Raw genomic sequence first — 19067 nt, 5'->3', positions numbered from 1 at the left:
ATTGTTGGAGGATTCCACTGCAATCCTCGGTTCGGTGCACAGTCGATCGATTCTGTCAGAATCTCATCCATTACGTTGAGAAAAAGTAGCGGTGATAAGATACATCCCTGTCTCACTCCAGCAGTTACCGGGATTGGTCCGGACAAGACACCATCGTGCAAGACCTTGCACGAAAATGCCTCGCATTGTGCTTCGATGAGATGGACTATAGTCTAAAGAATCTATAGATTCTCTGGTACCCCTTTTCGCCTTAGAGCCGCCCAGATGTTTTCATGGTTAAGTCGGTTGAATGCTTTTTCGAAATCGACGAACACCAGCAGAAGAGAGTCATGGAATTCGTTGATTTGTTCCAGTATGATTCGTAACATTGTGATGTGGTCCACACATGATCGTCCGGATCGGAATCCAGGTTGTTGCCGTCGGAGTGTGGCGTCGATTTTCTCCTGGATCCTGTTTAGGATCACTTTGCAGAGTATTCTGAGAGTTGTACAAATCAAAGTTATGCCAAGCCAGTTACCGCACTCTGTCAGGTCTCCTTTCTTCGGGACCTTTACGAGGATACACTGCATCCAGTCGGCCGGGAATGTTGCAGTATCCCAGATGTCAGCGAAAAGATGGTGCAACATTTGTGCTGACAGGGCAGGGTCGGCTTTCAGCATTTCAGCAGGGATGCAATCGCCTACTCTCAACACAAAATAAATTAATAATAATGACAAAACTCTCATGATGTTTGAAATTTTTGTCTTTCGGTTGAATGTTCAATAGTAGTCGCCATCATGAGGTATCAAATTATTGCCACTTTTCTCGCGAAGCTACTCAAAGCTATCATTATCGGCATGACGCATATATCTATAAGATAGCGTTGTTGGCATTAATTTCTTGAATCCTAAGTTTGTTAGGTTAGAAAGAACTAGTGGTAAAATTTAAATTCAAAATCGAAAACGTGCTCAAAACACATGTTAGCAGAAATCTGTTGGATGTTGATTCCGATTCCGTAAGAACAGCTTCAAAAATCAGTGGTGGTCGTCGTCGTCTGTTGACTGCAGTCAGTCGTCAGTGTTGGGAAAAACGAATGAATAAGAAAGAACCTTTTTCTTGCTGTTGTTTGGTTGGTTGAATGGAGGAACTGACTGAGGATGGCTGACAACGTTTCGGATTGAAGTTCGGTCAAATATTGTTAGCACTGCTAGCTAATAGGACTTATAGTGGACTGCGGCCGGCCGGCGCGTGATGGCTTGTTTGTGGTGAATATCGTCAGTTCAGTCGGCAAACGGAGGATTCCGAACGAATCGCCCAAAAATACAGCACAACATTCCACAACTTTGACGATCAGCCTAGAAGGAAAAAAGTTCTCAATTCTCTTTTCTCTTGCTAAAATCGCGAAACAATGCATCATAAATATTTGCGGACTGAGTGGTTTCGATCTCGGCAGTTTTGCAAGCACTAAGGCTGAACTAGTTGAAAGCATGTTTGATTATGTTTGATCTTCCGAAATTCTAGTCACGGAACGGAAAATTTGAAAAATGCGTTTTTACTCTTAAATACGACTTGATTTTAGTAATTGAAAATCGAAATTGTGGTCTTAAATTTAGATACAATATTTTACTGCTAAATGGCTCTAATGTTTGCGTTCTTTATTCTAGTTTCAATATTTAGACTTCAAGTTCAGAAATAACATTAAGATTCAGAAAGCAAATCTCAAAATCAGATAAGAGATTTCAGATTCAGATTTCAGATTCAGATTTTAGATTCAAATTTCGGATTCAGATTCCAGATTTAGATTTCAGATTCAGATTTCAGAATCAGATTTCAGAATCAGATTTCAGATTCAGATTTCAGATTCAGATTTCAGATTCAGATTTCAGATTCAGATTTCAGATTCAGATTTCAGATTCAGATTTCAGATTCAGATTTCAGATTCAGATTTCAGATTCAGATTTCAGATTCAGATTTCAGATTCAGATTTCAGATTCAGATTTCAGATTCAGATTTCAGATTCAGATTTCAGATTCAGATTTCAGATTCAGATTTCAGATTCAGATTTCAGATTCAGATTTCAGATTCAGATTTCAGATTCAGATTTCAGATTAAGATTTCAGATTCAGATTTCAGATTCAGATTTCAGATTCAGATTTCAGATTCAGATTTCAGATTCAGATTTCAGATTCAGATTTCAGATTCAGATTTCAGATTCAGATTTCAGATTCAGATTTCAGATTCAGATTTCAGATTCAGATTTCAGATTCAGATTTCAGATTCAGATTTCAGATTCAGATTTCAGATTCAGATTTCAGATTCAGATTTCAGATTCAGATTTCAGATTCAGATTTCAGATTCAGATTTCAGATTCAGATTTCAGATTCAGATTTCAGATTCAGATTTCAGATTCAGATTTCAGATTCAGATTTCAGATTCAGATTTCAGATTCAGATTTCAGATTCAGATTTCAGATTCAGATTTCAGATTCAGATTTCAGATTCAGATTTCAGATTCAGATTTCAGATTCAGATTTCAGATTCAGATTTCAGATTCAGATTTCAGATTCAGATTTCAGATTCAGATTTCAGATTCAGATTTCAGATTCAGATTTCAGATTCAGATTTCAGATTCAGATTTCAGATTCAGATTTCAGATTCAGATTTCAGATTCAGGTTTCAGATTCAGATTTCAGATTCGGATTTCAGATTCAGATTTCAGATTCAGATTCTAGATTCAGTTTTCAGATTCAGTTTGCAGATTTAGATTTCAGATTCAGATTTCAGATTCAGATTTTAGATTCAGATTTCAGATTCAGATTTCAGATTTAGATTTCAAATTCAGATTTCAGATTCAGATTCCAGATTCAGTTTTCAGATTCAGTTTGCAGATTTAGATTTCAGATTCAGATTTCAGATTCAGATTTTAGATTCAGATTTCAGATTCAGATTTCAGATTCAGATGTCAAGTTTAGATTACAGATTTCAGATGTTATATTCAAATCTCATTATAAGTTTTCAAACTCAGAATCCAACTTTTGTAAATTTAATTGATGCAGAGTCTATTGTTTCTCAGAGCGTATACGTGAGAATCACAAGCTAAAGACGTCGTTGAATGCATTCTTTTCATTGCGGCTGGTACCTCGCCCGGTTCAGTTTAAGCCAATTATGCCATCGGTCTTAAGACACAGTGAATGGCTCCTCGAGTACTGCTAGGTCCAGTTCAGGTTTTGCTCATTTAAGGGATACCTGAGGTGTATTCCCGTACATTTCCATGGCGTTTGCACTTCAAAGCTCAGGAATTTAAATCACCCCCCATATTCCTTTCACACTTGAACTTTTGTATCACCTTTTTTGTGTCCCATTCGCTTTGCCTCTCTAGGATTTTATTGTTTTATTTTGGTAATAAATCCTATTCCCGAAAAACCTTCGGCGGTTGGTTTATAGTCACCTCTCGAGATTCATCTTTCTCTCTCTTCCTGCCCTGCCTTCGCCTGATCTTCAGCTAAGTTTGTTCCTTGAAGGTGGACTGACTGAAGAACGGGCCATTGGCCCCGGCTATGAAAATTACCGAGTGTTCCATCAAGCAACCATCCATTTACTTCATCGAACAACAACGGGGCTGCCGGGAGATGAATCTTCTGCTGCTCCTATCTGATAAATGCGTAGATTCAGGTGAGCCTGCAGGTAGAAAGAGTTCCAGGAGGATCAAGGGAAAAAAAACTTACCTTTGGGCTTCTTTTTTCTCCACAAAGCTTCCTTACCTATCTCGCCTTTCATGGAACCAATCATAATAGCCACTTGAGTATTTCTACACGCTTTTATGAGCTTCTCTTGTTTCTTTAATATTTTTCACTCGAAAAATTAACAATGAACCACCATAAACAAGAATGGCATCAAGAAGGTGGAAATGCGTGTTTGGACCTTTTTTTTTCTCTCCATCATTGGGATGCTGACGAAAAGTGAGCGTTTCACATTTTTTTTTCAAACGAATTGATCGACCAGAGTGAAACGATTCAGATAAAGATTCTAGATAAACGGCGAGAGCAGCTAATTTGATCGCTAGTGAAAACAGCGTTTGAATAATGCCTGGAGAAGTCGGAGAAAGATTTTTGAACTTTTTATGTAAATTATCGAACACGATACAAAGCTCATAATTAACACAACAGTGAATAAACTCACACTCAGAGAATCAAATAAAAATCGAAAAGATATTAAAATCAGAAATGGAACTAAGAACCATTATAAAGAAACAAAATTTAGAAGCAGAGTCCAGAATGAGAGTTCTGAATGGAACTTCAGAATTAGCATTCAGAATCAGAATTTAGAATCAGAATTTAGAATCAGAATTCAGAATCAGAATTCAGAATCAGAATTCAGAATCAGAATTCAGAATTCAGAATTCAGAATTCAGAATTCAGAATCAGAATTCAGAATCAGAATTCAGAATCAGAATTCAGCATCAGAATTCAGCATCAGAATTCAGAATCAGAATTCAGAATCAGAATTCAGAATCAGAATTCAGAATCAGAATTCAGAATCAGAATTCAGAATCAGAACTCAGAATCAGAATTCAGAATTCAGAATTCAGAATCAGAATTCAGAATCAGAATTCAGAATCAGAATTCAGAATCAGAATTCAGAATCAGAATTCAGAATCAGAATTCAGAATCAGAATTCAGAATCAGAATTCAGAATCAGAATTCAGAATCAGAATTCAGAATCAGAATTCAGAATCAGAATTCAGAATCAGAATTCAGAATCAGAATTCAGAATCAGAATTCAGAATCAGAATTCAGAATCAGAATTCAGAATCAGAATTCAGAATCAGAATTCAGAATCAGAATTCAGAATCAGAATTCAGAATCAGAATTCAGAATCAGAATTCAGAATCAGAATTCAGAATCAGAATTCAGAATCAGAATTCAGAATCAGAATTCAGAATCAGAATTCAGAATCAGAATTCAGAATCAGAATTCAGAATCAGAATTCAGAATCAGAATTCAGAATCAGAATTCAGAATCAGAATTCAGAATCAGAATTCAGAATCAGAATTCAGAATCAATACTCAGAATCAGAATTCAGAATCAGAATTCAGAATCAGAATTCAGAATCAGAATTCAGAATCAGAATTCAGAATCAGAATTCAGAATCAGAATTCAGAATCAGAATTCAGAATCAGAATTCAGAATCAGAATTCAGAATCAGAATTCAGAATCAGCATTCAGAATCAGAATTTAGAATCAGAATTTAGAATCAGAATTCAGAATCAGAATTCAGAATCAGAATTCAGAATCAGAATTCAGAATCAGAATTCAGAATCAGAATTCAGAATCAGAATTCAGAATTCAGAATTCAGAATCAGAATTCAGAATCAGAATTTAGAATCAGAATTCAGAATCAGAATTCAGAATCAGAATTCAGAATCAGAATTCAGAATCAGAATTCAGAATCAGAATTCAGAATCAGAATTCAGAATTCAGAATCAGAATTCAGAATCAGAATTCAGAATCAAAATTCAGAATCAGAATTCAGAATCAGAATTCAGAATCAGAATTCAGAATCAGAATTCAGAATCAGAATTCAGAATCAGAATTCAGAATCAGAATTCAGAATCAGAATTCAGAATCAGAATTCAGAATCTGAATTCAGAATCAGAATTCAGAATCAGAATTCAGAATCAGAATTCAGAATCAGAATTCAGAATCAGAATTCAGAATCAGAATTCAGAATCAGAATTCAGAATCAGAATTCAGAATCAGAATTCAGAATCAGAATTCAGAATCAGAATTCAGAATCAGAATTCAGAATCAGAATTCAGAATCAGAATTCAGAATCAGAATTCAGAATCAGAATTCAGAATCAGAATTCAGAATCAGAATTCAGAATCAGAATTCAGAATCAGAACTCAGGATCAGAATTCAGAATCAGAATTCAGAATCAGAATTCAGAATCAGAATTCAGAATCAGAATCAGAATTCAGAATCAGAATCAGAATTCAGAATCAGAATTCAGAATCAGAATTCAGAATCAGAGTTCAGAATTCAGAATCAGAATTCAGAATCAGAATTCAGAATCAGAATTCAGAATTCAGAATCAGAATTCAGAATCAGATTTCAGAATCAGAATTCAGAATCAGAATTCAGAATCAGAATTCATAATCAGAATTCAGAATCAGAATTCAGAATCAGAATTCAGAATCAGAATTCAGAATCAGAATTCAGAATCAGAATTCAGAATCAGAATTCAGAATCAGAATTCAGAATCAGAATTCAGAATCAGAATTCAGAATCAGAATTCAGAATCAGAATTCAGAATCAGAATTCAGAATCAGAATTCAGAATCAGAATTCAGAATCAGAATTCAGAATCAGAATTCAGAATCAGAATTCAGAATCAGAATTCAGAATCAGAATTCAGAATCAGAATTCAGAATCAGAATTCAGAATCAGAATTCAGAATCAGAATTCAGAATCAGAATTCAGAATCAGAATTCAGAATCAGAATTCAGAATCAGAATTCAGAGTCAGAATTCAGAATCAGAATTCAGAATCAGAATTCAGAATCAGAATTCAGAATCAGAATTCAGAATCAGAATTCAGAATCAGAATTCAGAATCAGAATTCAGAATCAGAATTCAGAATCAGAATTCAGAATCAGAATTCAGAATCAGAATTCAGAATCAGAATTCAGAATCAGAATTCAGAATCAGAATTCAGAATCAGAATTCAGAATCAGAATTCAGAATCAGAATTCAGAATCAGAATTCAGAATCAGAATTCAGAATCAGAATTCAGAATCAGAATTCAGAATCAGAATTCAGAATCAGAATTCAGAATCAGAATTCAGAATCAGAATTCAGAATCAGAATTAAGAATCAGAATTCAGAATCAGAATTCAGAATCAGAATTCAGAGTCAGAATTCAGAATCAGAATTCAGAATCAGAATTCAGAATCAGAATTCAGAATCAGAATTCAGAATCAGAATTCAGAATCAGAATTCAGAATCAGAATTCAGAATCAGAATTCAGAATCAGAATTCAGAATCAGAATTCAGAATCAGAATTCAGAATCAGAATTCAGAATCAGAATTCAGAATCAGAATTCAGAATCAGAATTCAGAATCAGAATTCAGAATCAGAATTCAGAATCAGAATTCAGAATCAGAATTCAGAATCAGAATTCAGAATCAGAATTCAGAATCAGAATTCAGAATCAGAATTCAGAATCAGAATTCAGAATCAGAATTCAGAATCAGAATTCAGAATCAGAATTCAGAATCAGAATTCAGAATCAGAATTCAGAATCAGAATTCAGAATCAGAATTCAGAATCAGAATTCAGAATCAGAATTCACAATCAGAATTCAGAATCAGAATTCAGAATCAGAATTCAGAATCAGAATTCAGAATCAGAATTCAGAATCAGAATTCAGAATCAGAATTCAGAATCAGAATTCAGAATCAGAATTCAGAATCAGAATTCAGAATCAGAATTCAGAATCAGAATTCAGAATCAGAATTCAGAATCAGAATTCAGAATCAGAATTCAGAATCAGAATTCAGAATCAGAATTCAGAATCAGAATTCAGAATCAGAATTCAGAATCAGAATTCAGAATCAGAATTCAGAATCAGAATTCAGAATCAGAATTCAGAATCAGAATTCAGAATCAGAATTCAGAATCAGAATTCAGAATCAGAATTCAGAATCAGAATTCAGAATCAGAATTCAGAATCAGAATTCAGAATCAGAATTCAGAATCGGAATTCAGAATCAGAATTCAGAATCAGAATTCAGAATCAGAATTCAGAATCAGAATTCAGAATCAGAATTCAGAATCAGAATTCAGAATCAGAATTCACAATCAGAATTCAGAATCAGAGTTGAGAATCAGAATCAAAATTCTAAATGCTGAATTCAAAATTCAAATTTCATAATTCAGAATCCCAAACTCGGATTCCAATTTGTATAATTCAGAATCAGAATTTCTTATCGGGTTTCAGAATCAGAACTACACTGAACCAAATCGGGCTATAAAATTTATTGAATTGATTTAGTAGCTTTCATTCTAAAAAAGATTGATACAAAGTATTGGAAAATCCAATAAACAGAATGATAAAATTCGATAGATTGTACAATGATTTCTTAGCTATTATTTACCTAGTAACAACTATTTCAAATTCCTATAAATTTTATACGTTTGTTCTGCGATACTACACCAAATGAAATATATCTGAAAATCTAATAAATTTCTTAAATATGATTTGGTATAGTTTTTATATTATAGGTGTGTTTTTCTCTGAAGAAATTTTCGAGTCGGGCTGTGAAATTTTGATTTGGTTGTCGGTAAACGTTTTTTTACTCGCTCAGCTGCTGTTCGAGGAAAAAAAATGTATGGACGAGTTCACTGGATGTCGAAGTGGAAGCTGCGAAGGATGATGTCAACGCTAGCGGTAAAGGTAGGTAAACACCTGTTTGTATGGCGAGAAATTTAAATTCGGTTTTCTTCATTCTCGCTCACAGATCCGTAGAAAGAATCCGGTAAACAGTCAGCAGAAGCATTCCACCATTGAAGCAGCAGGGAATCGGCCGGAAGGGCATCAGCAGCAGAAAAATACCTTTTTGGGTTCCGATTTCCAAGTTCCTCAAAATTCTGCTCTTCCGGCAGCCGAAGTATGAGCCAGCCCATTGCACCGGCCGTGCGGTCATTTCTTCGATATGGCCAAAACCGATTAGTTCAATTGCAGAAAGTGCCTAGGCAGGATGAAATGATACTTTGGAAGAAATGGAACTGTATAGTGTCCAATAGAAACATTCGTGCATACGTTTTTTCTGGGGTTCCGTTTAGTGAATGAACCGGAAAAATAGTTTCTCCACGGATGTGCCAATGAAAAAAAAAACTAAAACGAAATTTTCAGAATCGCTTGACCGGTTCCAGTTCCTGTAGTATTCGCCAGTATTCAGACCAGATTTACCAAACAGTCTGTAAATTGTTTTGGAAGGATCATATCTTAGAGGTATATTTAAATTGGTATACTAAAAAGAGGCTTAAATATTTTGTAACTATTTTGTTATTTCAGGTGCAATATTTTGCTGGTGGCTACTGTTTTGGAACATAAACACTGAGGGTGATAAATTGCAGTAATTAAAACGACCGGCAGAATTCGGACGAAGGAATGGCTCGACCTTTTCAAATCAGATAAAATATCCTTACACGAAAATGGCAAACTCAAAAAGTCATCTAGAATGGATGTTATTTGTCATTTTAAATATCGGCAAAAATACCTCACCTATAACAAGAAACATATGGTGATACTCAAATGTTGCAAAAATCCATGATTATTGGATTTAAAACCGCGTAACGTAAGCAAAAAATGTTATTTTTTTCTAATTTTCAAAATAATTATACAATGTAATTTTACAAAAAGGTTATCGTCACTGAATAAAGAAACAATTACAATTACAAATAATTCTTTTTGTTTTCTCCACAGGAAAAATCTATCTATTGAATGGAGAAGATCCGACTTTCCTAGAGAGCTTCAAACTCGTTTCACCCAAACCATAAAAATTCAATTGATAATACCACATCAACAATGTTAGAGCTTTAAATTGTATTCGCAAGATTCTCGTGGAGCTTCAGGTAAGAATAAACAATATTCATCTTCAAAAATCTCAAACCATACATTTTTGTAAAGTAGAAATATTTTTCTCATTTTTGTTTAAGGTAACATATCTGCACTCTGCACCCATCCGCGGCGGCACGTATATTGGCGTTGTATTGTCTGCCGGATTAATGATAGTGTGCACCAAGTGGCAATTTTACTGGGTTAGTAGCAGATTCCAGCATATCAACGAGGAACGGCGACTGTTTTCAAGTTAAATAGTCAGACGACTATCAAAGCTAAATAAATTGTAAATAAAAACAATTGAAACTGAAATCACTATTTATTATTTGAATGAAAAAGAAAACGAAAAGGTTTAATTTACTGCATTGAGCTGTAATTGAAATCAAATTCACAAACTATTACATTCATTGAAATTTCTAATAAAGGTAATCGGAACAAAAATCTATACATTTCATTTTGTGTGAACATACGTAAAAAGTATTGGATTTTCTTTTAGTGCAAAATCACTAAAAAACCCGATAAAGCTTATAGCCCGATTTCGATCAGTGTAGGAATCACATCTCAGTATTCGAAATCTGAATTAAAAAGACTGGAAACCGATAAAAATCATCTTGAATCCAAATTCGGAATTAGAAATCCGTTTTTGCTTATCAGAATGTAAACTTTGGAATCAAAATTAAGAATCATATAAGGATTCTAAATCAGAACTGCTCCCAGCTTCGTGTGGGAGGCTGGAGATACTGGCCATGTGTTTCCTCACCCTGATCATAACAGCTAATTTTTCTGGGAACTTCGAGCAGCAGTAACGACAACGTGGTCAACTGTTGTTCCGTTTTGAGGCATGGTTTGGCCGTTTCCTTCACCTTAGTTTTGATTCCGAAAATGTTCTGAACAACTCATCTAATTCCATTTTTCAAAACCCATCTGAACCAATTTCTTACTTGAATTGAAACACGTTTTTCAGTTGAATGTTGAATTTTTGCTTGTTGATCCTGTTACTGTGACGACACTTGCACGGCTTGATTGAAGTAAAAAAAGGGCACAACCTGAACAGAGTACGGATTAGAATTGATACTGAATGATACTGAAGTTAATGAATCAACGCTTACTTTGCTCACACAAATTTAAATATTAATCTCCAATCCGACACGGGATTCTGCATTGGAAATATCTGAATCTGGTTTTTAAAACTTAGAATCTAATAAATAAAATCTTGAAAAGCGAAAAAATCAAAAACTGTTTGATTATAGAAAAAAAACGATTTCAAATGTTCGAAGATACTCGTTCAAAAATGCAACATTCGACCGGAGGACAAGTGGCATGTTTTCCACTCTCTGTCTCTGTACTCCGGGGAACAAAAGGCCCGGCCATCCCTCTTACCGAGAAGCAACACCACCAACACCGGGTCTCAGGTCTCGGGATTTCATCGAGATCCTGCTGGGCAGTCAAGTGGGAATGTGTTTTGTTCTTCTGGCTATTGGCAGGCAACAGCTATTCTTTTGTTGCTTGACTTTTTAACGATTTTACGCGCTTCGTAGTAATTTTTTCTACTATTGCCTCTTCCCATGGATCTTCGGCTCAGGTTTGGATTTTGTGTACTCTCCCTAACCTCCGCCAGCTCTCTTTATCTATCTTTTTGCCACAAAAGAAGATAAAAAAGTAAGATGAAAAAAAAAACTAGAACGCGATTCACTGTATAGAAGGATCGAGGCAGATCGACAAAAAAAAGAAAAAGATACAGCAAAGGTCAACAAAACATATCAGACAGACGATCAGGCAGGGTGAACTGAGAATAAGATAAGAGGAAAAAGTTTTGACGCGTATTAGCTTACCAGTGACGATCTCTACCGATATGGCTAAGCCATTTGCGAACGATGATGCAGACCTACAGGGACCCATCGAGCAGGATCTCAGCTCAGATAATCGAAACGTAATTTGATCATTGCATTATACAAGTTTTTTTTTACTTTTTTGTCTTTTTTGTCTTTTTTGTCTTTTTTGTCTTTTTTGTCTTTTTTGTCTTTTTTGTCTTTTTTGTCTTTTTTGTCTTTTTTGTCTTTTTTGTCTTTTTTGTCTTTTTTGTCTTTTTTGTCTTTTTTGTCTTTTTTGTCTTTTTTGTCTTTTTTGTCTTTTTTGTCTTTTTTGTCTTTTTTGTCTTTTTTGTCTTTTTTGTCTTTTTTGTCTTTTTTGTCTTTTTTGTCTTTTTTGTCTTTTTTGTCTTTTTTGTCTTTTTTGTCTTTTTTGTCTTTTTTGTCTTTTTTGTCTTTTTTGTCTTTTTTGTCTTTTTTGTCTTTTTTGTCTTTTTTGTCTTTTTTGTCTTTTTTGTCTTTTTTGTCTTTTTTGTCTTTTTTGTCTTTTTTGTCTTTTTTGTCTTTTTTGTCTTTTTTGTCTTTTTTGTCTTTTTTGTCTTTTTTGTCTTTTTTGTCTTTTTTGTCTTTTTTGTCATTTTTGTCTTTTTCGTCTTTTTTGTCTTTTTTGTCTTTTTTGTCTTTTTTGTCTTTTTTGTCTTTTTTGTCTTTTTTGTCTTTTTTGTCTTTTTTGTCTTTTTTGTCTTTTTTGTCTTTTTTGTCTTTTTTGTCTTTTTTGTCTTTTTTGTCTTTTTTGTCTTTTTTGTCTTTTTTGTCTTTTTTGTCTTTTTTGTCTTTTTTGTCTTTTTTGTCTTTTTTGTCTTTTTTGTCTTTTTTGTCTTTTTTGTCTTTTTTGTCTTTTTTGTCTTTTTTGTCTTTTTTGTCTTTTTTGTCTTTTTTGTCTTTTTTGTCTTTTTTGTCTTTTTTGTCTTTTTTGTCTTTTTTGTCTTTTTTTTGTCTTTTTTGTCTTTTTTTTTGTCTTTTTTGTCTTTTTTTTTGTCTTTTTTGTCTTTTTTTTGTCTTTTTTGTCTTTTTTTTGTCTTTTTTGTCTTTTTTTTGTCTTTTTTGTCTTTTTTTTGTCTTTTTTGTCTTTTTTTTGTCTTTTTTGTCTTTTTTTTTGTCTTTTTTGTCTTTTTTGTCTTTTTTGTCTTTTTTGTCTTTTTTGTCTTTTTTTTGTCTTTTTTTTGTCTTTTTTGTCTTTTTTGTCTTTTTTTGTCTTTTTTGTCTTTTTTTTTGTCTTTTTTGTCTTTTTTTTGTCTTTTTTGTCTTTTTTTTGTCTTTTTTGTCTTTTTTTTGTCTTTTTTGTCTTTTTTGTCTTTTTTGTCTTTTTTTTGTCTTTTTTGTCTTTTTTTTGTCTTTTTTGTCTTTTTTTGTCTTTTTTTTTTTTGTCTTTTTTGTCTTTTTTTTGTCTTTTTTGTCTTTTTTGTCTTTTTTTTGTCTTTTTTGTCTTTTTTGTCTTTTTTGTCTTTTTTGTCTTTTTTGTCTTTTTTGTCTTTTTTGTCTTTTGTCTTTTTTGTCTTTTTTGTCTTTTTTGTCTTTTTTGTCTTTTTTGTCTTTTTTGTCTTTTTTGTCTTTTTTGTCTTTTTTGTCTTTTTTGTCTTTTTTGTCTTTTTTGTCTTTTTTGTCTTTTTTGTCTTTTTTGTCTTTTTTGTCTTTTTTGTCTTTTTTGTCTTTTTTGTCTTTTTTGTCTTTTTTGTCTTTTTTGTCTTTTTTGTCTTTTTTGTCTTTTTTGTCTTTTTTGTCTTTTTTGTCTTTTTTGTCTTTTTTGTCTTTTTTGTCTTTTTTGTCTTTTTTGTCTTTTTTGTTTTTTTGTCTTTTTTGTCTTTTTTGTCTTTTTTGTCTTTTTTGTCTTTTTTATCTTTTTTGTCTTTTTTGTCTTTTTTTGTCTTTTTTGTCTTTTTTTTTTGTCTTTTTTGTCTTTTTTTTGTCTTTTTTGTCTTTTTTTTGTCTTTTTTGTCTTTTTTTTGTCTTTTTTGTCTTTTTTTTGTCTTTTTTGTCTTTTTTTTTGTCTTTTTTGTCTTTTTTTTGTCTTTTTTGTCTTTTTTTTGTCTTTTTTGTCTTTTTTTTGTCTTTTTTGTCTTTTTTTGTCTTTTTTGTCTTTTTTTTGGCTTTTTTGTCTTTTTTTTGTCTTTTTTGTCTTATTTGTCTTTTTTGTCTTTTTTTTGTCTTTTTTGTCTTTTTTTTGTCTTTTTTGTCTTTTTTGTCTTTTTTTTGTCTTTTTTGTCTTTTTTTTGTCTTTTTTGTCTTTTTTTTTGTCTTTTTTTTTTGTCTTTTTTGTCTTTTTTTTGTCTTTTTTGTCTTTTTTGTCTTTTTTGTCTTTTTTGTCTTTTTTGTCTTTTTTGTCTTTTTTGTCTTTTTTGTCTTTTTTGTCTTTTTTGTCTTTTTTGTCTTTTTTGTCTTTTTTGTCTTTTTTGTCTTTTTTGTCTTTTTTGTCTTTTTTGTCTTTTTTGTCTTTTTTGTCTTTTTTGTCTTTTTTGTCTTTTTTGTCTTTTTTGTCTTTTTTGTCTTTTTTGTCTTTTTTGTCTTTTTTGTCTTTTTTGTCTTTTTTGTCTTTTTTGTCTTTTTTGTCTTTTTTGTCTTTTTTGTCTTTTTTGTCTTTTTTGTCTTTTTTGTCTTTTTTGTCTTTTTTGTCTTTTTTGTCTTTTTTGTCTTTTTTGTCTTTTTTGTCTTTTTTGTCTTTTTTGTCTTTTTTGTCTTTTTTGTCTTTTTTGTCTTTTTTGTCTTTTTTGTCTTTTTTGTCTTTTTTGTCTTTTTTGTCTTTTTTGTCTTTTTTGTCTTTTTTGTCTTTTTTGTCTTTTTTGTCTTTTTTGTCTTTTTTGTCTTTTTTGTCTTTTTTGTCTTTTTTGTCTTTTTTGTCTTTTTTGTCTTTTTTGTCTTTTTTGTCTTTTTTGTCTTTTTTGTCTTTTTTGTCTTTTTTGTCTTTTTTGTCTTTTTTGTCTTTTTTGTCTTTTTTGTCTTTTTTGTCTTTTTTGTCTTTTTTGTCTTTTTTGTCTTTTTTGTCTTTTTTGTCTTTTTTGTCTTTTTTGTCTTTTTTGTCTTTTTTGTCTTTTTTGTCTTTTTTGTCTTTTTTGTCTTTTTTGTCTTTTTTGTCTTTTTTGTCTTTTTTGTCTTTTTTGTCTTTTTTGTCTTTTTTGTCTTTTTTGTCTTTTTTGTCTTTTTTGTCTTTTTTGTCTTTTTTGTCTTTTTTGTCTTTTTTGTCTTTTTTGTCTTTTTTGTCTTTTTTGTCTTTTTTGTCTTTTTTGTCTTTTTTGTCTTTTTTGTCTTTTTTGTCTTTTTTGTCTTTTTTGTCTTTTTTGTCTTTTTTGTCTTTTTTGTCTTTTTTGTCTTTTTTGTCTTTTTTGTCTTTTTTGTCTTTTTTGTCTTTTTTGTCTTTTTTGTCTTTTTTGTCTTTTTTGTCTTTTTTGTCTTTTTTGTCTTTTTTGTCTTTTTTGTCTTTTTTGTCTTTTTTGTCTTTTTTGTCTTTTTTGTCTTTTTTGTCTTTTTTGTCTTTTTTGTCTTTTTTGTCTTTTTTGTCTTTTTTGTCTTTTTTGTCTTTTTTGTCTTTTTTGTCTTTTTTGTCTTTTTTGTCTTTTTTGTCTTTTTTGTCTTTTTTGTCTTTTTTGTCTTTTTTGTCTTTTTTGTCTTTTTTGTCTTTTTTGTCTTTTTTGTCTTTTTTGTCTTTTTTGTCTTTTTTGTCTTTTTTGTCTTTTTTGTCTTTTTTGTCTTTTTTGTCTTTTTTGTCTTTTTTGTCTTTTTTGTCTTTTTTGTCTTTTTTGTCTTTTTTGTCTTTTTTGTCTTTTTTGTCTTTTTTGTCTTTTTTGTCTTTTTTGTCTTTTTTGTCTTTTTTGTCTTTTTTGTCTTTTTTGTCTTTTTTGTCTTTTTTGTCTTTTTTGTCTTTTTTGTCTTTTTTGTCTTTTTTGTCTTTTTTGTCTTTTTTGTCTTTTTTGTCTTTTTTGTCTTTTTTGTCTTTTTTGTCTTTTTTGTCTTTTTTGTCTTTTTTGTCTTTTTTGTCTTTTTTGTCTTTTTTGTCTTTTTTGTCTTTTTTGTCTTTTTTGTCTTTTTTGTCTTTTTTGTCTTTTTTGTCTTTTTTGTCTTTTTTGTCTTTTTTGTCTTTTTTGTCTTTTTTGTCTTTTTTGTCTTTTTTGTCTTTTTTGTCTTTTTTGTCTTTTTTGTCTTTTTTGTCTTTTTTGTCTTTTTTGTCTTTTTTGTCTTTTTTGTCTTTTTTGTCTTTTTTGTCTTTTTTGTCTTTTTTGTCTTTTTTGTCTTTTTTGTCTTTTTTGTCTTTTTTGTCTTTTTGTCTTTTTTGTCTTTTTTGTCTTTTTTGTCTTTTTTGTCTTTTTTGTCTTTTTTGTCTTTTTTGTCTTTTTTGTCTTTTTTGTCTTTTTTGTCTTTTTTGTCTTTTTTGTCTTTTTTGTCTTTTTTGTCTTTTTTGTCTTTTTTGTCTTTTTTGTCTTTTTTGTCTTTTTTGTCTTTTTTGTCTTTTTTGTCTTTTTTGTCTTTTTTGTCTTTTTTGTCTTTTTTGTCTTTTTTGTCTTTTTTGTCTTTTTTGTCTTTTTTGTCTTTTTTGTCTTTTTTGTCTTTTTTGTCTTTTTTGTCTTTTTTGTCTTTTTGTCTTTTTTGTCTTTTTTGTCTTTTTTGTCTTTTTTGTCTTTTTTGTCTTTTTTGTCTTTTTTGTCTTTTTTGTCTTTTTTGTCTTTTTTGTCTTTTTTGTCTTTTTTGTCTTTTTTGTCTTTTTTGTCTTTTTTGTCTTTTTTGTCTTTTTTGTCTTTTTTGTCTTTTTTGTCTTTTTTGTCTTTTTTGTCTTTTTTGTCTTTTTTGTCTTTTTTGTCTTTTTTGTCTTTTTTGTCTTTTTTGTCTTTTTTGTCTTTTTTGTCTTTTTTGTCTTTTTTGTCTTTTTTGTCTTTTTTGTCTTTTTTGTCTTTTTTGTCTTTTTTGTCTTTTTTGTCTTTTTTGTCTTTTTTGTCTTTTTTGTCTTTTTTGTCTTTTTTGTCTTTTTTGTCTTTTTTGTCTTTTTTGTCTTTTTTGTCTTTTTTGTCTTTTTTGTCTTTTTTGTCTTTTTTGTCGTTTTTGTCGTTTTTGTCGTTTTTGTCTTTTTTGACTTTTTTGACTTTTTTTTCTTTTTTGTCTTTTTTGTCTTTTTAGTCTTTTTAGTCTTTTTAGTCTTTTTAGTATTTTTTGTCTTTTTTGTCTTTTTTGTCTTTTTTGTCTTTTTTGTCTTTTTTGTCTTTTTTGTCTTTTTTGTCTTTTTTGTCTTTTTTGTCTTTTTTGTCTTTTTTGTCTTTTTTGTCTTTTTTGTCTTTTTTGTCTTTTTTGTCTTTTTTGTCTTTTTTGTCTTTTTTGTCTTTTTTGTCTTTTTTGTCTTTTTTGTCTTTTTTGTCTTTTTTGTCTTTTTTGTCTTTTTTGTCTTTTTTGTCTTTTTTGTCTTTTTTGTCTTTTTTGTCTTTTTTGTCTTTTTTGTCTTTTTTGTCTTTTTTGTCTTTTTTGTCTTTTTTGTCTTTTTTGTCTTTTTTGTCTTTTTTGTCTTTTTTGTCTTTTTTGTCTTTTTTGTCTTTTTTGTCTTTTTTGTCTTTTTTGTCTTTTTTGTCTTTTTTGTCTTTTTTGTCTTTTTTGTCTTTTTTGTCTTTTTTGTCTTTTTTGTCTTTTTTGTCTTTTTTGTCTTTTTTGTCTTTTTTGTCTTTTTTGTCTTTTTTGTCTTTTTTGTCTTTTTTGTCTTTTTTGTCTTTTTTGTCTTTTTTGTCTTTTTTGTCTTTTTTGTCTTTTTTGTCTTTTTTGTCTTTTTTGTCTTTTTTGTCTTTTTTGTCTTTTTTGTCTTTTTTGTCTTTTTTGTCTTTTTTGTCTTTTTTGTCTTTTTGTCTTTTTTGTCTTTTTTGTCTTTTTTGTCTTTTTTGTCTTTTTTGTCTTTTTTGTCTTTTTTGTCTTTTTTGTCTTTTTTGTCTTTTTTGTCTTTTTTGTCTTTTTTGTCTTTTTTGTCTTTTTTGTCTTTTTTGTCTTTTTTGTCTTTTTTGTCTTTTTTGTCTTTTTTGTCTTTTTTGTCTTTTTTGTCTTTTTTGTCTTTTTTGTCTTTTTTGTCTTTTTTGTCTTTTTTGTCTTTTTTGTCTTTTTTGTCTTTTTTGTCTTTTTTGTCTTTTTTGTCTTTTTTGTCTTTTTTGTCTTTTTTGTCTTTTTTGTCTTTTTTGTCTTTTTTGTCTTTTTTGTCTTTTTTGTCTTTTTTGTCTTTTTTGTCTTTTTTGTCTTTTTTGTCTTTTTTGTCTTTTTTGTCTTTTTTGTCTTTTTTGTCTTTTTTGTCTTTTTTGTCTTTTTTGTCTTTTTTGTCTTTTTTGTCTTTTTTGTCTTTTTTGTCTTTTTTGTCTTTTTTGTCTTTTTTGTCTTTTTTGTCTTTTTTGTCTTTTTTGTCTTTTTTGTCTTTTTTGTCTTTTTTGTCTTTTTTGTCTTTTTTGTCTTTTTTGTCTTTTTTGTCTTTTTTGTCTTTTTTGTCTTTTTTGTCTTTTTTGTCTTTTTTGTCTTTTTTGTCTTTTTTGTCTTTTTTGTCTTTTTTGTCTTTTTTGTCTTTTTTGTCTTTTTTGTCTTTTTTGTCTTTTTTGTCTTTTTTGTCTTTTTTGTCTTTTTTGTCTTTTTTGTCTTTTTTGTCTTTTTTGTCTTTTTTGTCTTTTTTGTCTTTTTTGTCTTTTTTGTCTTTTTTGTCTTTTTTGTCTTTTTTGTCTTTTTTGTCTTTTTTGTCTTTTTTGTCTTTTTTGTCTTTTTTGTCTTTTTTGTCTTTTTTGTCTTTTTTGTCTTTTTTGTCTTTTTTGTCTTTTTTGTCTTTTTTGTCTTTTTTGTCTTTTTTGTCTTTTTTGTCTTTTTTGTCTTTTTTGTCTTTTTTGTCTTTTTTGTCTTTTTTGTCTTTTTTGTCTTTTTTGTCTTTTTTGTCTTTTTTGTCTTTTTTGTCTTTTTTGTCTTTTTTGTCTTTTTTGTCTTTTTTGTCTTTTTTGTCTTTTTTGTCTTTTTTGTCTTTTTTGTCTTTTTTGTCTTTTTTGTCTTTTTTGTCTTTTTTGTCTTTTTTGTCTTTTTTGTCTTTTTTGTCTTTTTTGTCTTTTTTGTCTTTTTTGTCTTTTTTGTCTTTTGTAATGTTTGTAATGTTTGTAATTTTTGTAATTTTTGTAATTCAAGTAATTTATATTATTTTTGTAATTTTCGTAATTTTCGTAATTTTTATAATTTTTCTAATTTTTGTAATTTTTGTAATTTTTGTAATTTTTGTAATTTTTGTAATTTTTGTAATTTTTGTAATTTTTGTAATTTTTGTAATTTTTGTAATTTTTGTAATTTTTGTAGTTTTTGTAATTTTTGTAATTTTTGTAATTTTTGTAATTTTTGTAATTTTTGTAATTTTTGTAATTTTTGTAATTTTTGTAATTTTTGTAATTTTTGTAATTTTTGTAATTTTTGTCATTTTTGTAATTTTTGTAATTTTTGTAATTTTTGTAATTTTTGTAATTTTTGTAATTTTTGTAATTTTTGTAATTTTAGTAATTTTTGTAATTTTTGTAATTTTAGTTAATTTTTGTAATTTTAGTTATTTTTGTAATTTTTGTAATTTTTGTAATTTTTGTAATTTTTGTAATTTTTGTATTTTTTGTAATTTTTGTAATTTTTGTAATTTT

General features: G+C 29.6%; 1 protein-coding gene and 1 long non-coding RNA gene across 2 annotated transcripts in view; both read left to right on the top strand.

Annotated features, from left to right (window-relative positions):
* The first annotated feature begins 8074 nt into the window (after positions 1–8074).
* On the top strand, positions 8075–10146 carry LOC129747638 (uncharacterized). Its single transcript, XR_008737550.1, has 3 exons — positions 8075–8992; positions 9056–9338; positions 9467–10146. It is a non-coding gene; the product is annotated as an uncharacterized LOC129747638 (long non-coding RNA).
* A 1307-nt stretch (positions 10147–11453) lies between these two features.
* The window catches only part of LOC129737638 (serine/threonine-protein kinase Smg1), a 69713-nt gene continuing 62099 nt past the window's right edge, over positions 11454–19067 (top strand). The window contains 1 exon segment of the mRNA XM_055728799.1: positions 11454–11531. Coding sequence (XP_055584774.1) covers positions 11454–11531 — 78 coding nt within the window.

The sequence above is a fragment of the Uranotaenia lowii genome, chromosome 1, assembly GCF_029784155.1.
Source record: "Uranotaenia lowii strain MFRU-FL chromosome 1, ASM2978415v1, whole genome shotgun sequence".
In the NCBI taxonomy this organism is placed as follows: domain Eukaryota; kingdom Metazoa; phylum Arthropoda; class Insecta; order Diptera; family Culicidae; genus Uranotaenia; species Uranotaenia lowii.
The sequence above is the reverse complement of the archived record's forward strand: the minus strand, read 5'-3'. Positions and strand labels throughout refer to the sequence as shown.